Genomic DNA, 21415 nt, shown 5'->3' on the forward strand with positions numbered 1-21415 from the left:
TTAGAAGGAAGCTTGGATAATAGAGGTTGTACTGTACCAGTCGAGCACACGGTTACTAAAATGTCATAATTAAAGTCAATTCTGTTCAACTAGCGTAGAATAAACATTGTCCAGAATTAGAAGGTCACGCTTTCATTTTTAAAAAAAAGTATTTTATAACCCTATTATTTTGAACTGAGCAAAAGCAAAGTTGTGACTTTCCAGCATTCAAAACATGTAGTTCTACAATAAAAAAAATCAGCCCCTCGAGCCTGTTCCGCCATTCAGTTAGATCATGGCTGATCTGTATCTTACCCGCCTTGATTCTGTAATCCTTAATACCCTTGTCTAACAAAAATTTATCAATCTCAGTTTTGAAATTTTCAATTGACCTAACCTCAACATCTTTTTGGCAAGAGTTTTCCAGATTTCCACTATCGTTTGTGTGAAGAAGTGCTTCCTGACATCACCCCTGAACAGCCTAGCTCTAATTTTAAGGTTATACCCTCTTGTTCTGGACTCTCCCACCAGAGGAAATAATTTCTCTCTATCTACCCCATCAAACCCTTTAATCATCTTAAACACCTCAACCAGATCACCCCTTAATCTTCTATATTTAAGGAAATAGAAGCCTAGTCTATGCAACTTGTCCTCATAATTTAATGCTTTTAGGCCCAGAATCATCCTGGTGAATCTGCGCTGCACCCCCTCCAAGGCCAATATATCCTTCGTGAAGTGTGATGCCCAGAACTGAATGCAGTACTCCGGATGGAGTCTAACCAGAGCTCCGTACAGCTGTAACAAAACTTCCACTCCTCAAGATAAAGGCCAACATTCCATTAGCCTTTTTAATTCTTATTTGTACCTGTCCACTAGCTTTAGGACAAACTGATAAAGCGGTGTTAAAAAAAAAACTGCGTATGGCATCTTAAGTTTTATGGTTAGAAGCAGAATACAGTAACAAAGGTGACATTAAACCTATACAAATCTTCAGTTAAAGCCATAGTTAGAAGATTATGTCTGATTTTGGGCACTTGCTTTTAGAATTATGTTAAGGCCAGAGACAGTGCAGAAGAGATTCACCAGGGATGAGAGGCTTTAGTTATGAGGAGAGATTAGAGAAGCAGAGGCTCTTTTCATTAAAGCAGAGATGGTTAAGAGATCAGATAGAGATACTCAAAATTATGAAGGGTTTTGATAACATATTGAGAAAAACTATTTCTATTGATCAATGGGTCTGTAAACATAAATTTAAGATCATCACCAAAAGTATGAAGGGAGGAGTTAGGGAAATTTGTTAAATGCAGCATATTAGGACATGGAATACCCCATCAGAAAGAGCAGTAGAAGCAGAATCCATTTAAAGGGTAAGTAGATAAATACTTGAAGAAAAATGTAAAAAAAGAGGATATAGGGAAATGGGACAGAGCTCTTTCAGGCATGATGGGCTGAATGGGCTTCCCCTGTGCTGCAAAATTTTATGATTCTATGAATGGGGTGGGGTGGGGTGGGGGGGGCATAGACAAAAAAGAAAAATACCGTTTCAATGACAGTATTCCCTCTTACAGTAACATTCTCCACAACCTGTAATTCTATTATTTACCAATCACACCCTAATACATTGTACCTTAACCATAATGAAGCCATCAAACACTGTCTTCTGTCTGTTCTGAGGCAACAGAAGTGGACACTCATTGATCAGGGTATCATATCCAGCCATGGTTTAACATAAAGATAAAGATCTGTAAGATATAAATATGTACAATAACAGATACATTTTATGATGCCAATTACTATTGCTAAAATACTTCAAAACCTCAACTACAATTGCAGATCTAATTTTTAAAAATAAAGACAACTTCAAAAAACAAATTTGATCACATCCTTGCACGTACTCCATTGACAACAGATGCACAAAATGCAGGCAAGGGAGCAAAAACACACACACATGACACATCTTGCTCTGGGCAGGCTGAATGCTCAGCGTTATTTAATGAGAGAAGAAAATACCGACCACAAGCACTCTTGGAATCCAATCAATTAAAATAATTCTACTAATAAACAAACATTCAGTTTCAAAGCTAGACCACCCGATACATACATTTTTAATTTATATAAAATCACACACAGAACACAGAATAACCAGAGAATCAAATCCAGATTAATTTGCAATAAACGTCTAAGAACAAAGTGAATTGTTTATTCTTGCTTGAACTTCAGCATGACAAGGAGTAGATAAACACTGACAGCTGGTGTCTGCTCTTGCATCTACCAAAAGTAAAGCAATCTCCATGTAAAACTCAAACCATCTCCGCTGGGATGGCAATGAAGTTGTTCCAATCCTCCTGAGCTAGAAAAGGAAGAGATTAAAAAAAAAATCAGACAGGGTCCCGAGTACTGATTTCTGTTCTGGGATCCCTGCTGGAACATGTGCAGACTTGGCCTTCAGGTAAGGATATGGATGAGCTTGGCTGTGATGTGCCCCTCCCTCCGTAAAATCAAGTAACTGATTGACACTCACTGCAAGAAGAATTGTCACTTGGTGAGATTCAGAAGGACTGCCAACTTATGGAACTGGACGCCAGTAAATGGCACTGCCGTCAGGAGAGAAAGAGGAAACAAAAACTGATTTAAAAAAATTCACAGGCCTGAAATCAATCCCTGATGTTTGTTATTTATTCTGGGGATTACAATGATTATACACTGCTACAGCTTTCCTTGTGCAGTTATAGGTGCTATATGAACCCCTCAGTTATAGCCTCAATCATTTCCAGGTATCCATTCCTGGTCAGATCTTCCTTGTTGACAGATAAAAGTTAAATGCTGAGCTAACTCTGTAAATGTATTGTGGCCTTAAAATCTGCATTGCCCCCCCCATCTCATTTTTTTTTGCTGTCAATCTCTCAACAGCAAAAAAAAATTGGTAAATTTTGAACTCATCACGATGAAGGATGTCAGTGCAGGGAAATGAAACACTTAAACACCAGGCACACAGTATCAAGTAACACTATAGCCAGATGCTGAGTAGCAGTTCTAACTCCCTTCCCCCTTCTCCCCCAACCCCAGCTTAATGTGCTGCAGGCCCACATCTACAAGTAACTGAATTCAGACTGCCCAAACACCATTTTGCTTTAGACCCTAGCAGCTACAGCAAAGTGGAGAAACTTTCAACCAATGACTGTGGACTGATCCTAGAGGTGAAAAAACATTATGCTAACCCACTCTTACCACCACAGCCTTCCTTATAAGCCAGTTTCTGACAGGAAAATATGACAGAATTATGTATTAAACAATTCCCATTAACAACTGTAGTATGGAATCTGTAGCAATTTGCTGAGTAAGCACTCTTTTCCCCATATTCACTGTTTGCTGCCCCAGATATATCAAGGAACAAAAGACCCAAATTTTGAATGTGACTTCTTGTTGCAATACAAACTATATTAACTGTGTGATGGATGGCAAATTCTAAAAAAGTAAACGACTCCTCTGACAGTCGAAACATTGATGCAACATCAACTATTACCTGTACAAAAATACAGTAATCAGCTATAGCAGACAAATACACAATGGCTAGAGTACATTACAAGGAGTGAACCGCCTGCCCACGCCCCCCACTGCCGACTATTAAACTATATGGGGCTGATTTCCATGTACTGGTCTAAGTCAGTTTTAAATGAGCAAGTACTGGTGCAAACCTAACCAGGCTGATAAATGTGCCAATAACACACAGATGTTAAAACAAGGTATAAGCACCTCAGTTGATAGAAGCAAGTATGCAGCAGGTGAGCAAAGACCACCTCTTGTGCAGCCTGGCCAACCTTGCAATCTTCCTTCATTTTCTCTATCCACCTCTGAAAAGCTGGGATAGGAAATTCACACAGGGAACCCTTCGGTGACACTAATGGAGCTGGAAAGTAAAAGCAGCAGGACAATTACCACAAAGGGTCATGAAAACCCAAGTGGAAACAGAAAAAAAGAAAATCCTCACAAAAGTAGCCTTTACACTACTGAATGAATCTTCTTACTATGCCTTTAGGAACTGCTAGATGAAAGAAGACCAAGGATCATCTAGTTCACCTTCTATGGGAGGAGGGCCCCAAATTTCAGGCGACTGACAGCCTTCAAGGAGGCCATACCAGAAATAATTGGCACAGAGAGCATAAGGGGAGTGGGGCAAGGTGAAGTCAGAGGCCTCCCCATCCATTACTTCTCTTCTCTCATTGGCATGCATCCAAGCACAACACCATGACACACAGTATATTGCCATGTATGCTGAAGTGTTCTGCAGCCAGCATTGTAATATACACTTTTTGTAAGCTTGCCCCAGGAACCAGCCAGCAATCCTGGTGCCTCAAAAGCAAACAGCACCCCGCGTCACAGATATCACTCACTGCAAGTATCAGCACAGCTACATCTACCCTGGAGGGGTTAGGTAGTGAGCTTGAGGAGGTAGCATTAGGTTACTCACAGTGCATAATTGAGGGGCAGAAGAGGTGGTGGCAGTGAAGAAATAGAAACCTGGTGGCCATCGTGGCAGTTCACATTGTTCCTCAGCATCAAAACAATTCAGACCTCTCAGGGCTTGCTTACAAAAGAAGTTTTCTGTCTGTGCACAATTATGTCTTGAATGCCATCAATGACCTCCTGGACCTTGGGGAATCCAGCAATGTAATAAAATTGGGCATCCCAGTCATGTGGCAGTTGGTGTTCAATTGGGAGAGATAATGAATGAATTTGCCCTCTTGAACAATGCCTCCTCAGTCACCTGTTGGATTATTCCATGTGCTGCAAATTAGCTTCTACTGTAGATGTCAGAGACATAAAAGTAGAGGGCAGTGCTGTCCCTGCGATGAAGGCCGTCTGCAGATGACATAGCTCTATAACTGCCTTCCGAGTGAAATGCCTTCAAAGGCAATGACATTGTCTGGTGGCAGTGCCCAGGCTTATAGATACTGTTACCCAAGCAACTGTATGTACAGGTAATCCAGCTCTGGTGCAATCAGATTTTCCTGGCTTCTCTTGTTTTCTTCCAACAAACTCCAGAGGGGAGTGTTAGGAAAAAGAATTAATATTTTGTCCATGGTTTATTGTTTCCTTTATTATATTTCTTAGTTTAAAATAAGCCTTTAAAATAATACACTCAAGGCAGGGGCATGTAATCATTTAAAACCAAGCACATTGGCTTGAAAGTCAAAAGGTCTGTAGTAACCCTTTGAAGGACAAAGTATCCTCAATATGCAAATATTAAGAACTGAAAACTCAGTGAACATACCACCAGAAACAATAGCTCCAAAGCAGACTGGAACTCCCACCTGCCCTGGCCCAGGCTGCGAACCCTCCCAAATCCCTGGGACAGAGTCATTTACATGGTCGGAGTAGGCCACCAGTGTCTGCAAGGGCAACTCAGTGACACCACCCTGACTTGCCCTCATAGGACAGAATGGCCCACAGCTATTCTGCTTGGCATCCCGATGCCCAAGAGAAAAAACTAAATTTCCCCAAGTCTTTGGCTCCAAAAAAGGAGCCCTTCTGCCTCTAGGGTTGATTATCTTAATTTAGGTAACATTTGCGGCCTTCCTTTCTAAAGTGGCTCACATCAGCTCTCAGCTGAAATAAGTTCCGCTGAGGCATTTCAAGGCATAAAGGGCAGAAATAATGATTGAAGGATTTGATAGGGTAGATAGAGAGAAACTATTTGCTCTGGTGGGAGAGTACAGAATAAGGAGATAGAACCTTAAAATTAGAACTAGGCCATTCAGGGGTAGTGTCAGAGAGCACTTCTTCATACAAAAGTCAGTGGAAATCTGGAACTCCCTCCCCAAAAAGCTGTTGAGGCTAGGTCAATTGAAAATTTCAAAAATGAGATTGATAGATTTTTGTTAGGTAAGGGCATTAAGGGATATGGAACCAAGGCAGGTAAATGGAGTCAAGTTACAGATCAATCATGAGCTAACTGAATGGCAGAACAGACTTGAAGGGTTGAATGGCCTACTCCTGTTCCTAATTTACTGGGGCAGCCCTGGTACTTCCACCAACACACCCTTTGATGTGAGGAAGGAGGGACAGGAAGGTCAGCATGTGGTTGGCTCTACCAGAATTTAAAAGGCCAGTCAAAGGAGGCTGGAATCCCAGCAGAATCAGGTTCTGCCCACATTTCAGGGCCCCCTGGGCAGAAGTTAGGCTTTCCATCCTCTCTGGCCTCAGGAATTTGAGTCAATGACTACAAGCCAAATTAACGAGGCCACACTTGTCCTGATTCAAAGAGGCTCGTGTGGAGGGTAAACACTGACATAGATTGGCTGGGCTGAATAGCCTCTTTCCGTGTTGTAACTTTTATGTATTTCTATGTAATTGAGTTAATGGTACTTCAAACCAGCTGTCAATGGGATGTGAAAGAGTCCAAATACAGACAATGCACATTACAAATCAAAGGCTGACATCATCATGCCCTTGTATTTATAGTTTGTGAAGACTGGCTATTATTCAAATACAGCACTTCTGTCTTGTAGACTGACCTTCAAATCAATGCCTGTTTTTCAAAAGCGTTATACAAGGATAAAAATCCAGCACATTTTATGTAACAGCAGTTCAGTTCTGTCTAGCCATGAGATGCAGGGACAGAAAGCAGCTCTGTGGGTGTACACCTACTTCATTCCTGCAGAGGCTGGATTTGGTTTCTTCACTGAAGAATAAGTCTGTTACTTTTTTCTGAAAAGTATTTTTATCTCCCAAGGTAGGTTTAAAAAAAAAAGTTAAAAAGGATCACATCCAACTGTTTATCTGGTTTAAAAGTTTTGCAAATCAGTTCCAGACTACTGGTTCCTTGGACCAATTTCAACATAGCAACTCACTTTTACTGCTTGCTGCTGTAAACAACTTTATTCATGAATAAAACCATCTCATGGGAGAGGAGGAACTAACTAAACTTCAGCGATAGTTAAAATTCAAATCTAAACAATTAAGATGGGGGGAGATGGTAGGAAACTGTCATTGTGGGAGTGGCTTCAGTGCCATTGTATATAGCTGAAGCAGAGGCTAGATTTTCTGTGTAAAGTTCAGCTTTCTCCCTCAGGACAGGCCCTGAAGGTTATATGGTAAGTAATTAATTATAAGTTTAAAAATGTATTTGGAGTGAGTTTTTGGCACAGTAGGAAGTAATTATTTTCTATCAAGGTACTTTATGAAAAAATTTTAAAAACATTCTTCAACTCTCACTTGAAATCGAGATGTCAGTGTGGATGTTAAGCTTACTGTGTGTGTGATATACAGGATGTGGGTCATCTTGGGTCTGCAAAGTATCCAGGGGGAGTACGCTTTCATGAAGTGCCAACTAATTGACTCCCTCAAGAAATAAATTCCTGGACTAAATAACCAACTAGCTACACTGCACACTATACGCAAGCAGGAAAAGTGCCTGGAAGAGATTTTCCATGAAGGATGTCCCCACCAAGATAGGAGAGACAGCACAGCAAAAGCAACACATGGGTGGCAGTCACTAAGGCATGAGAAGAGAGTAGACAGAAACAGAGGAACCAGTGGAACTGGAGTTGTCCAACAGATTTTCAGCACTGGAGATGGACAGAATGTAACAGCAGGGGATGATATCCATGAGCAGGTCAATGAAGCAGGGCAGCAAGTGGTTTCTCAGGGGGAACAAGGAACAGCTAAGAGTTGCAAGGGACTCCCATATAGTTTGATCCCATTATCTCTGGCATATCTCACATCTGGCATCATCACAGGATCCTATCCACCCACTGAATCAAGTCCTGAAACCGGGACACTTGAGAAGCAACAGACTATTCAGGTCTCCTGGTTATGCTTATAGATGGACTGATTGTAGAAGATTCTATCAGAAGATCCAAACTATACTGGTGGAATTGGTTAAGGAGATTACAAATCCCCTCACTAATATATACAAAATTTGTTGGCATCAGATAACATCCTGCTGGATTAGAAAGTAGGAAATGTGACCCTCTTCCATCTTTGAAAAGGGGCAAGGAATGAAACCTCAAATTACAGACCTGTGAACTTTACCTCAATTGTGGGTGGGGAAATGTTTGTGACATTGATGAGGAATGGCAGAGATGGACTATGTCTAATTTGTCAAACCCAGAACTGGTTCAGACCAATATATTGGATTTCTTTGAGGAGCATTCTGATCTGGTAGACAAGGATGAGGCAGTTTTTGTTACCCACCTGGATTTCAGAAAGCCATTTGACACTGCCAACTGTCTCTTATTCTTGCACTTTGTGAATCAGTCTGTTATGGTGGATGAAGTATTGGGCTGGATTGGTGTGTGGGGCTGGACAGTAGAAAACAAAGGGTGGCGATGCATGGGAGTGGATGCCAGTTGCCAGCAGAATACCACAAGGATTGGCGTTGGGGCCACCACTGTTTATAACTTGTGATTGACTATGTTAACCAATGCAAAATAATCCAAAAGGTATCTGGAAAAGTTAGGTTAATTGGCAGAGACATAGCAGATGGATGGAGACCTTTGAAATCAGTTTTTAAAAACCAAAATTCCCAAATATTTTCAGGTCTCTATCAGTAAAAGCTAATTTCTACCCAGTTTTGACCTGCAGGATTACAAAATTCTTTCTGGTGTTAGTGCCTCCAAAGATGCACATGCACTGAATTAGTGACATCACACTGCATGACAATGTATGTATGCAACATGCACAATGACATCTCGAACACAATAAATGCACAGCCCACACCTGACTTTCAGCAGCAAATTCTGAAAGGGAGGCAACTTGAGTCCAGTTCTTTAGACACTTTGAAGGGTTACAGGAGGAGTTTAAGTGCTGTCTTATGGTACCGGACCAGATCTATGTTACAAAAAGAAAAGTGAAGGTGGTATTTAGAGGCATTATGACAAAATTTAGAAGGCTTGCAGGTAAGAAAAAATGGTAAGACAAATAGGGCCATAGTAAAAAAAAATGTTAAGGTGTGTAAAAATGTTAAAAAGACAAATCTAAAGGCACTGTATCTGAATGCAAGAAGCATTCGTAATAAGGTAGACAAAGTAACAGCGCAAATAGATGTAAGCGGATATGATATAATAGCAATTACGGAGACATGGGGCTCGATGTTAGCAGGGCTGCGGGTTCGCGGCGGGGGGGGGGGCTATTGGGCGTGTGGGTAACGCACCCGGTGAAATTAGTCTGCCCCCCGCGCAATCACAGCCTAATTGGATCCACTTACCTGTTGTTCCGGGTTCCCCACTGCTGATCTGCGCGTCGGGCGGGCTGCGCATACGCAGTAAGCTGTCAGCTGGAGGAGCTCTATTTAAAGGGGCAGTCCTCCACTGACAGATGCTGCAACAAACAGCAAAAATTACAGCATGGAGCAGCCCAGGGGGAAGGCTGCTCCCAGTTTAATGATGCCTCACTCCAGGTATCATTAGATGGGGTGAGGAGGAGGAGGACAGAGATGCTCCCCCCGGCGAGCGGGAGGAAGCGGCCTGCCTCTGCCACCAGGAAGGCCTGACTTGAGGTGGCAGAGGAGGTTACCAGCACCACAAACATATCGCTCAACTGCATACCGTGCAGGAGGCACTCCAATGACCTCAGTAGGTCAGCCAAAGTGAGTACACTTACTCATTCCCCTACACTCCGTCTGCCACATCACCGCCCCCAACCCACATCTCCTTCTGCACTGCCAACACTATTCTGTCACATCACCCCTCATACCCACTCAAACCTCATCCTCATCTTACCTGCACTTACTCACCTCGCCAGGACTCATCCCGCCACGACCACTCAACCCAATCCTCATACAATCTCATGGCTCGATCTCATACTCACCCTCTCGTGCATCTCTTTCACAGTCAGCCTCACTCAACCTGCCGCTACCTGTGCTGCAGCCACAGGGCATACATCACATATGTGCAGTAGGCAGCGTAAGGCAAACGTGTCGTGAGCATGAAGGGGATGCACAAGGGTGTTTGAGGGTTTGTCATGGTTTTTACTTATATTGAATTTCTGACCAACTCACATTACATATTATATTGGCACCACTACTGCCACGTCTTTGTGAATCTTGTCTGGTTTGTGCAATAATGCCCTTTCCTGAGGATCACAATGAAGACCCACAACCGATGCCACCCATTGGGCAGCATTTTAGCACCCGCTATCAGGTGCGTGCCTGGCGGGGGGGCCCCGAAAATCATGAAATCCCGGAGCGGGACCGGAGCCCGCCTCGAACCCGCGCACGTCCGGGTTCCCCGCTGACGCGCCGGCGTGCGCGCGCAGCCCCCGCTGGTGGGAATCCCGCAGGCAATTAAAGCCAGTGGGATGCCACTTGAAAGTATTTATTTGGCTTGTTCAGGTCATTAACTGACCTGATTAAGGGATTATGTGAGGAGGGGTGGGATTTTAGTGCAAACTGGGACTGTTTCCCATACTGGGGGAAACACTCCCAGTTCAAATGGACCTGTTGCAGCCATCAGCCTGTGGCAGCTGCAAAGATCCATTTGACAGGGGTGGCGGGGACCCTCACTCATTGCAGGAGGCCACTCTGTCACTTGGGACAAAGTTTGGCCTCCACCACCCTCCTCCTGACAATCAAAGTAACTTGCACACTTACCCCGGTGTCCAGAAACATGTACCTACCTTGCGGACCCCCTCAGATGTACATCTTGCGGATGGGGGCCGCCGTAGCTGCAGTCATGACCTCCTCGGAGGGCGAACAGCATCACCAGCCTCGCCATCCACCTCTGACACGTGGAGCTCCACAACAGGGTGCTGTGACACATCCACCTGCACAGCAGGAGGGAGGGCTACCGCAGAGAGAGATGCGTCGCAGAGGGCACTACCCTCGCCACAGGGTCCACAGACCGAGGCTCAGCTTCCTGGACCTCTCTGAGCAGCAGTGCACACGAAGGCTCAGAGTCACTCGACATGTAGTCGTGGATATCTGCAGCCTCCTTCATGCCGAGCTGCTCCCAGCTGGCCCGAGCACCATCTTCTTACCTGTTGCTGTCAAAGTCACCACTGCCCTTAACAACTTCTCCTCCGCATCCTTCCAGGGTGCCACCGAGGACATCGCCGACGTCTCTCAGCCGTCTGCACAAAAGAGCCCTGCAAATACACCTACACCCACTCTGCAGTGACACAATGGGTGGCATCAGTTGTGGGTCTTCATAGTGATCCTCAGGAAAGGGCATTATTGCACAGACCAGACAAGATTAGCGAAGACATGGCAGTAGTGGTGCCAATATAATATGTAATGTGAGTTGGTCAGAAATTCAATATAAGTAACAACCATGACAAACCCTCAAACACCCTTGTGCATCCCCTTCATGCTCACGACACGTTTGCCTTACGCTGCCTACTGCACATATGTGATGCATGCCCTGTGGCTGCAGCACAGGTAGTGGCAGGTTGAGTGAGGCTGGCCGTGAAAGAGATGCATGAGAGGGTGAGTACGAGATAGAGCCATGAGATTGTATGAGGATTGGGTTGAGTGGTAGTGGATGGGGTGAGTCCTGGCGAGGTGAGTAGGTGCAGGTACGATGAGGATGAGGTTTGAGTGGGTATGGGGGGTGATGTGACAGAGTAGTGTTGGCAGTGCAGAAGGAGATGTGGGTTGGGGGCGGTGATGTGGCAGACAGAGTGTAGGGGAATGAGTAAGTGTACTCACTTTGGCTGACCTACTTAGGTCATTGGAGCGCCTCCTGCACTGTATGCAGGTGGGCGATATGTTGGTGGTGCAGGTGACCTCCTCTGCCACCTCGAGCCAGGCCGCTTCCTCCCGCCCGCCAGGAGGAAGATCTCTGTCCTCCCCCTCCTCCTCACCCCATGTATTGATACCTGGAGTGAGGCATCATTAAACTGGGAGCAGCCTTCCCCCTGGGCTGCTCCATGCTGTGATTTTTTCTGTTTGTTGCAGCATCTGTCAGTGGAGGACTGCCCCTCTAAATAGAGCTCCTCCAGCTGACAGATCTTACTGTGCATGCGCAGCCCGCCCAACGCGCAGATCAGCAGTGGGGAACCCGGAGGAGCAGGTAAGTGGATTCAATTAGTGGATTGTATGCTATAATCACGCGGGGAGCTGACTAATTTCACCGGGCGCGTTACCCACGCACCAGATAGCCCCCCCGCCGAGAACCCGCAGCCCTGCTAACATCGGGCCCATTGTGTCACTGCAGAGTGGGTGTAGGTGTATTTGCAGGGCTCTTTTGTGCAGACGACAGAGACGTCCCCGGTGGCACCCTGGAAGGATGCGGAGAAGTTGTTGAGGGCAGTGGTGACTTTGACAGCGACAGGCAAGAAGTTGGTGCTCGGGACAACTGAGAGCAGCTCGGCACGAAGGAGGCTGCAGATGTCCACAACTACATGTCGAGTGACTCTGAGCCTCCGTGTGCACTGCTGCTCAGAGAGGTCCAGGAAGCTGAGCCTCGGTCTGTGGACCCTGTGGCGAGGGTAGTGCCCTCTGCGACGCATCTCTCTCTGTGGTTGCCCTCCCTCCTGCTGCACAGGTGGATGTGTCACAGCACTCTGTTGTGGAACTCCACGTGTCGGAGGTGGACGGCGAGGCTGGTGATGCTGTTTGCCCTCCGAGGAGGTCATGACTGCAGCTACAGCAGCCCCCATCCGGAAGATGTACATCTGAGGGGGTCCGCAAGGTACATGTCTCTGGACCCCCCGGGTAAGTGTGCAAGATGGTGAATTTTCTTGTCAGGAGGAGGAGGCCAAACTTTGTCCCAAGTGACAGAGTGGCCTCCTGCAATGAGTGAGGGTCCCCCCAACCTATCAAATGGACCTTTGCAGCTGCCACAGGCTGACAGCTGCAACACGTCCATTTCAACTGGAAGTGTTTCCCACAGTATGGGAAACAGTCCCAGTTGTCAATAAAATCCCACCCCTCCTCACATTTTCACTTAATCAGGTCTGTTAATGACCTGAAATACCAAGGTAAATACTGTTAAGTGGAACCCCACTGGCTTTAATTGCCTGCGGGATTCCCACATGCAGGGGCTGCGCGCGCACGTCGGTACGTCTGTGGGGAACCCGGAAGTGGGCGGATTGGAGCCGGGCTCCGAACCTGCTCCGGGATTCCCCGATTTTCGGAGCCCCCCCGCCCCCCGGCCAGGAACGCACCCGATAGCGGGTGCTAAAATGATGCCCATGGCTGCAGGTGACCAAGGGTGGAGCTGAATATCCAAGGGTATTTGATATTTAGGAAGGACAGGCAAAAAGGAAAAGGAGGTGGGGTGGCATTGTTAGTAAAGGATGAAATCAGAGCAAATGTGAGAAAGGATATTGGCTCAGAAAATCAAGATGTAGAATCAGTCTGGGTGGAGGTTAGAAGCACCAAGGGTCAGAAAACACTGGTGGGAGCTGTCTATAGGCCTCAAAACAGTAGTGGTAATGTAGGGGATGGGATCAAATGGGAAATTAGAGATGGATGTAACAAGGGTACTACAGTAATCATGGGTCACTTTAACCTGCATATAGACTGGCCAAACCAAATTAGCAATAATACTGTGGAGGATGAATTCCTGGAGTGTGTACGAGATGGTTTTTTTGACCAGTATATCAGGCTACCCTAGATTGGGTATTTTGCAATGAGAAGGGGTTAATTAATAATCTTGTTGTGCAGGGTCCTTTAGGGAAGAGTGCCCATAACATGATAGAATTCTTCATTAAGATAGAAAGTGAAGTAGTCCAATCTGAAACTAGGGTTCTAAATCTAAACAAAGGAAACTACGAAGGTATGAGGAGTGAGTTGGCTATGATAGATTGGGAAGCTTCATTAAAAGGTATGACAGTGGATAGGCAATGGCTAACATTTAAGGAACGAATGCATGAATTGCAACAATTATACATTCCTTTCTGGCGCAAAAACACAAAAGGAAAAGTGGCCCAAGCATGGCTAACAAAAGAAATTAAGGATAGTATTAGATCCTAAGAGGAGTCATATAAAGTTGCCAAAAAAAGTAGCAAGCCTGAGGATTGGGAGCAGTTTAGAATTCAGCAATAAAGGACCAAGGGATTGATTAAGAGGGGAAAAAGAGAGTATGAGAATAAACTTGCAAGTAACATAAAAGTGGACTGTAAAAGCTTCGACAAGTATGTAAAGAGAAAAAGATTAGTGAAGACAAATGTACGTCCCTTACAGTGAGAAACGGAAGAATTTATAAAGGGGAACAGGGAAATGGCAGAGCAATTAAACAAATACTTTGGTTCTGTCTTCAAGGAAGAGGACACAAATAACTTCCCAGAAATGCTAGGGAACCAAGGGACTAGTGAGAAGGAGGAATTAAAGGAAATTAATATTAGTCAAACAATAGTGCTGGAGAAAGCAGATAAATCCCCGATAATCTGCATCCCAGAGTACTAAAAGAGGTAGCCATGGAAATAGCGGATGCATTAGTTGTCATCTTCCAAAATTCTATGGATTATGGAACAGTTCCTGCAGATTGGAGGGTGGCAAATGTAACCCCACTATTTTAAAAAAAAGGGAGAGAGAAAACAGGGAACTACAGACCAGTTAGCCTAACATCAGTAGTAGAGAAAAGGCTAGAGTTTATTATAAAGGATGTGCTAACAGGACATTTAGAAAATATCAAATGGGATTAGACAAAGTCAACATGGATTTATGAAAGGGAAATCACGTTTGACAAACCTACTGGAGTTTATTGAGGATGTAACTGGTAGAATAGATAAGGGAGAACCAGTGGATGTGGTTTATTTGGATTTTCAGAAGGCCTTTGATAAAGTCCCACATAAGAGGTTAGTGTGCAAAATTAAAGCACATGGGATTGGTGATAATATACTGGTATGGATTGAAAATTGGTTAACAGACAGGAAACAGAGAGTAGGAATAAATGGGTCTTTTTCGGGGTGGCAGGCGGTGACTAGTGGGGTACCGCAGGGATCAGTGCTTGGGCCCCAGCTATTCACAATATATATCAATGATTTGGATGAGGGAACCAAATGTAGTATTTCCAAGTTTGCTGACGACAGAAAACTAGGTGAGATCGTGAGTTGTGAGGAGGATGCAAAGAGGCTTCAAAGTGATTTAGACAAGTTGAATGAGTGAGCAAATACGTGGCAGATGCAGTATAATGTGGACAAATGTGAAGTTATCCACTTCGAAAGGAAAAACAGAAAGGCAGAGTATTATTTAAATGGTGATAGATTGGGAAATGTTGATGTACAAAGGGACCTGGGTGTCCTTGTACACCAGTCATTGAAAGCAAACATGCAGGTGCAGCGAGCAGTTAGGAAGGCAAATGGTATGTTGGCCTTCATTGCAAGAGGATTTGAGAACAGGAGCAAGGATGTCTTACTGCAGTTACACAAGGCCTTGGTGAGACCACACCTGGAGTACTGTGTGCAGTTTTGGTCTCCTTACCTAAGAAAGGATATACTTGCCATAGAGGGAGTGCAGCAAAGGTTCACCAAACTGATTCCTGGGATGGCAGGATTGTCGTATGAGGAGAGATTGGGTTGACTCGGCCTGTATTCACTCTAGTTTAGAAGAATGAGAGGGGATCTCATTGAAACATATAAAATTCTGACAGGGCTAGACAGACTGGATGCAGGGAGGATGTTTCTCCTGGCTGGGGGGTCCTGAATGAGGGGTCACAGTCTCAGGATACGGGATAGGAAATTTAGGACTGAGATGAGGAGAAATTTCTTCACTCAGAGGGTGGTGAACCTGTAGAATTCTCTACAACAGAAGGCTGTGGAGGCCAAGTCGCTGAATATATTTAAGATGGAGCTAGATAGATTTCTCGACACAAACGGCATCAAGGGGTATGGGGAGAGAGCGGGAATATGGTATTGAGATAGAGGATCAGCCATGATCATATTGAATGGTGGAGCAGGCTCGAAGGGCTGAATGGCCTACTCCTGCTCCTATTTTCTATATTTCAGACTGAAAAGGCAACATTGTTATTACTGGCCACCCAAGTATCAGCTTGAGGAACACCATTGATCAACATCCAATAGACTCAACTGAACAAAGTAAGCACATTTAAGGTCTGTAACAAAGTTGGGACAAGAAAGAAATGAAAATATATATCAAGATGTATGTCCATTAAGAGCTTTTATACTGTCAAACAATTATAGGTAGAGAAGCAAAATGAAGCTTTACCCCTCCTCATCCTCTTGGACACAGTCAACCACGCTATCCTCCTCCAAAACCTCTGCATTCTTGTCCAGTTTCGTGGGACTGCCCCCACTTGATTCCACTCTTATTTATCTGAGCATTGCCAGAGGATCTCTAGCAACGGCTTCTCTTCCCACCCCTGTATGGTCACCCCAGAAGTCCCCTAAACATCCATCCTTAGTCCCCTTCTCTTCATCTAGATGCAGCCGTTGGCTGACATGGGGGCAGCTTTCACATGTACATTAATGACATCCAGCTCTACCACCTCTGTACTGTTAGACTGCATGTCCAACATCCACTCTTGGATGAGCCATAATTTCCTCCAAACAGTGGGCAAAAGCCATAGTCTGCAGCCCTCTGTCACCAACTCCACACCCTCACCATCAACTCCAACCCCCTCCCCAGCCAATGTCACAGGCTGAACCAGACTGTTCACCACTTTAGCATTGTACTTGACCCCAACCTGAGCTTCCAACCCCACAATCATGACAACCATCTACTTCCACCTCCACTTGCTGTTGAAACCCTTTATTCCCTCCAGATAACTATTCCATTGCTCCCCTGGCCAGCTTTCCGTCCTCCACCCTCCATAAATTTATCTCATCCAAAACTCTAACTGTATCCTATCCTGCGCTAAATTCCACTTGTTTACCTTCTCCATCCTTGATGACCTCCATGGCCCCCAGTCCCCCAATTTAAAAGTCTAATCCTCATGTTTAAATCCTCCATTGCCTCATTCCTCTCCATCTCTAACCTCCTCCAGCACTACAACCCCAGCCGAACTCAGTTTCTCTGATTCCATCCTCTCGAGCAGCCCCCATCCCCCTCACCATTGGTGGCAGTGCCTTCAGCCACCTAGGCCCTACGCACTGGAATTCCCTCTCTAAAGCCCTCCATCTTTCCGCCTCCCTTTCTTAAGGCCCTCCTTAAAACCCATTTCTTTGGCTAAACTTTTGTCACCACTACTAAATATCTTCTTTGGCTCAGCATCCATTTTTTTTGCTTATACTTCTGTATAGTGGTTTAGAACATTTTCTACATTAAAAATACTATTTAAATACAAGTTGCAGTTGATGCAAGATGAATAATATCTGAAGTCTCAATAATGACTACATCTGTTATTAACAAAATAAATACACTGCAAACAATGATTCCAATATACTGCTCATAATACATTACATTGTGGCATATATATGTGTTTCACAGTACTATAAGCAACGATGTGCTACTTTAAACATACATTTTAGCAGTCAACATGTTGCAGCTCATTCACATAATATAAATGTATCTTACTGTTTTAATAGCTTGACAGTATTTTGTGATCATGGAAACTTGTATTACATTGGAACATACTTATACTACACTTCATACTATATTTTAGTGATGTTCAAAATAAAAAACTATTTTGCTCCAAATTTACCTGGATTTTTGGGTTCTCATTTTTTCCTCCCAGTTTTCAATGTTAAAATAAAAACTGAAATACACAAAAAACCTAGGCTTCAAGTCAGCAAAACACACAGACTAAAGATGCATACAAATGTAGTTCAACAGACATGGCTGTAAAGTCATGAGATTAGCTCGGAGCAAGTATGTGTATTACATACCAAATGTCAACATGCTTGAAGTAACAAAGTAGGAAAGATATGTGGGGAGTTTGCTGTATAAATCATTAAAGCTCAGTTTTGTTCATAGCCAGTGAAGAAAGCAAACAAAATGGTGCAATGTAAAGCTAGGAGTTTGACTTACAAGTCTAAAGAGGTGATGCTCACGTATCTAGCTTTGGTGGGGCCACATCTAGAGGACTATTTTGAGTCTTGAATTACAGGAAAGATGTAGATTTACTGGAGGAAGTTCAGAAAGGCTATAAAGCTGATTACTAAAATTAGAGGCTAAATTATAAAGAAAGGTTGTCCTCCCTGGGGTGATCAAATGGGTCACTGGTATGGAAAATTTGGATCCAGGAAGATCATTCCATCAGGCCCAGAAGTCACAGCTTAAAAGGTAAAGGAATGAAGAAGAAAAATAGGAAATTGAGGCAACATTTTTTTTTAAGTAAGAGGGTGATAGAATTGTGGCATAGATTACCATTGTGGGTGGAAAAATATAACATTATTAAAGAAAGGACTGGATAAATTCCTGCTAGGAAAGGAATAGAGAGCTATTAGTTCTAAATTCACAAGGAGGGACACAAGGTGAAGTATGGAAGGGTAGACTAAATGGATCAATGCTCCTTTCCTGCCCAAAACATCACTATATCATAGTCTAGCTTGTTTATAAAAAAGTGTCTGGCACAACTGATATTATTTATCTTCTGAAATGAATCAAAACACAATGGAATTGCAGCACACTATGTGGCAGCAGTAAGAAGGCTCATTGTTCAGGTGAGGCATACTGTTGCAGTGAATGCAAAACATATCACTTTCAATTGAATTACAGTAACCAGTACAGCTTTAAAGAAAGACTTGCACTTGTATAGCACTGTTCACTACCTCAGAGCATCTCAAAACATTTTACAGCCAATTAAGTACTTTTGAAATGGTCACTGTTATAATGTAGGAAACACAGCAACCAATTTGCACACAGCAAGCTCCACAAACAATATGTTAATGACCAGGTAATGTTACAGTGATGTTGGTCAAGGGACAGATATTGACTAGGACACTGGGGTCAACTCCCAGCTCTTCTTCAAAAATAGTCTTCTCCCACACTCACCTGACGAAGGAGAAAGCCTCCGAAAGCTTGTGATTTTCAAAAATAACAGTTGGACTATAACCTGGTGTTGTAAGATTCCTTGCATTTGTCAACCCCAGTCCATCACCGGCATCTCCACATCATGACTGGAGTATCAGCTTAGATTTTGTGCTCAAGTCTTTGGAGTGGGACTTGAACCCACAATCTTCTGATTCAGAGTCGAAAGTGCTACCGCTGAGCCACCGCTGACAAGAAAATACTTCCTGGAAGGCCAGAGCATCATGCGGCCTTTAACGTCCATCATAAACGGACACGTTGTGCGCACGGTATTACCAGTGGACAGTAACTATAGACTCATTCAATATTCAACAAGTAAATGAATCAATCAGCGCGGCGGACACGGACGGCTCTCAGATCCTCCATTCACCAGTTTGGCCGCTGGAGAATTCAGTGTTGCCGAGTGTTTTCACCGGTTAAAAGACCTCGCTGAACAGTTTCAATGATCAATACTCACTTTTACTAAACACTCCTGAAAGTCCCGCCGACTGGAGCCCTGCCCGCCCCCCATTCACTGGATTTACAGACTGTGTGGAGCCCGCGCCTTACACAACCAATCAGAACCTCAGCCGCTCCCGATTGGTTACACTCGAACCACGTGGATATATCAGGGGGCGGCACGGCCAGAAGTTATTTAGTCTTAAATAAAATGTAAAGTTGCATCACTTTGTAAAAGCTGCCACAATAATATAATAACTGCAAATACTGCAAGAAAAATCAAACGAATTGGTGTGTTGAAAGTGTGGAATGTGTTCGGTAGAAGAAACTTGTACTTTACATTATTATATAAATATTGAGGGGAAACGTCGACTTCGCAGATACAGTAATTAGACAAGAACAACCTTACTCATGGTAGACATACCACATATTTATCGTTCCTGAACAACACAATGGTATCTATAGGTAATACAAATGTTAGAATTATGAAAAAGTACAAACTTCTAAGCAATTTGCTGTAAGTTTTAAACGTGTATCGTCGGGAGCCCCATTAGTTGTTACAAGATGTTTATTTCAAGGTAATATGTTCCTCTTTATCTGGAAAAAAAATTACAGGGATCCTGTCATCTTTTCATTATACTTTAACCTTCCTCTCCTGCATATGTACAATATTCTTTGGAGAATAATAGATGTGTCGTTGACCTCAGAACCGGGGAGAGAGGCGTTCAGATTATGGTTTATAATACAGAAGAATAGTGAGTACGGGGCAAAGAACGCTGTAGCTAGCAAAATAGAGATGTAAGAGAAAATACATTAAGGATAGCACCTCGCAGGTTTTAAAACAAACATTAATAAAACTAAGACAACATGTAATATAGAATGAATTTCTCTTTCTTTTACATATGACATGGACAAACTAAAAGGGTAGTAGGAATCAAACGCAAGAAAATTATTTTCCAATTTTTAGAGATTAATTTCACTGAGGTTGCAGGTCAAAGTGAAACCTCCTTACGAATAACATCATGATGATTTCTAAATTCTAAAAAAAATGTAATCAATCTGATGTTTAACCATTGAACTGAAAGTACCCCCATCGCTGAAAAATAAAATGCATAGACACTGATTGGTAGCTTCCAGCATCAAAGTGTATTAGAATAAATTGTGGGACTGACGGAGTACCATGACAAAAAGGCTTTTTCATCTGGATAATAAGATTTTCAAATTACAAAATTCCTATTCATCATTTACAAATAACCAAATTGTGCAGTCATAACAATAATATATATATTCAATTTAATAAGCATATAAGAAATAGGAGCTGGAGTAGACCATATGACTCCTTGAGCCTGCTCTGCCATTCAATAGGATCTTCCACCTCAACTCCACTTTCCTGCCCGATCCCAATATCCCTTGATTCCCTTAGTGTCAATCGTGAATATACCTCTCTGGGGTAGAGATTTCCAAAGATTCACAACCCTGTGAATGAAGACATTTTTCCTCGTCTCAGTCCTAAATGGCCATCCCCTTATCCTTTTTTAAAAATCGTTCATGGGATGTGGGTGTCGCTGGCAAGGCCAGCATTTATTGCCCATCCCTAATTGCCTTTGAGAAGGAGGTGGTGAGCCGCCTTCTTGAACCACTGCAGTCCGTGTGGTGAATGTTCTCCCACAGTGCTGTTAGGTAGGGAATTCCAGAATTTTGACCCAACAACAATGAAGGAACGATGATCTATTTCCAAGTCAGGATGGTGTGTGACTTGGAGGGGAACGTGCAGGTGGTGATGTTCCAATGTGCTTGCTGCCCTTGTCCTTCTAGGTGGTAGAGGTCGCAGGATTGGGAGGTGCTGTCGAAGAAGCCTTGGCGAGATGCTGCAGTGAATCCTGTAGATGGTACACACTGCAGCCACTGTGCGCCGGTGGTGAAGGGAGTGGATGTTTAGAGTGGTGGATGGGCTGCCGATCAAGTCGGCTGCTTTGTCCTGGATGGTGTCAAGCTTCTTGAGTGTTGTTGGAGCTGCATTCATCCAGGCAAATGGAGAGTATCCCATCACACTCCTGACTTGTGCCTTGTAGATGGTGGAAAGGCTTTGAGGAGTCAGAGGTGAGTCACTTGCCGCAGAATACC

The 21415-nt window shown here is 43.8% G+C and overlaps 1 protein-coding gene across 2 annotated transcripts in view; it reads right to left on the reverse strand.

The window, feature by feature from the left end:
- fancl (FA complementation group L) overlaps nucleotides 1–19391 on the reverse strand; it is a 77738-nt gene extending 58347 nt beyond the window's left edge. For both annotated transcript variants that reach the window (XM_067989040.1, XM_067989039.1), the window contains exons 1-2: nucleotides 19311–19391; nucleotides 1607–1721 (exon numbers count right to left, since the gene is read on the reverse strand). In XM_067989040.1, coding sequence (XP_067845141.1) covers nucleotides 1607–1699 — 93 coding nt within the window. In that variant the 5' untranslated portion in view covers nucleotides 1700–1721; nucleotides 19311–19391. The remainder of the gene's footprint in view (nucleotides 1–1606; nucleotides 1722–19310) is intronic.
- Between the last annotated feature and the right edge of the window lie 2024 nt (nucleotides 19392–21415).

This window comes from Heptranchias perlo, chromosome 8, assembly GCF_035084215.1.
Source record: "Heptranchias perlo isolate sHepPer1 chromosome 8, sHepPer1.hap1, whole genome shotgun sequence".
Lineage (NCBI taxonomy): Eukaryota > Metazoa > Chordata > Chondrichthyes > Hexanchiformes > Hexanchidae > Heptranchias > Heptranchias perlo.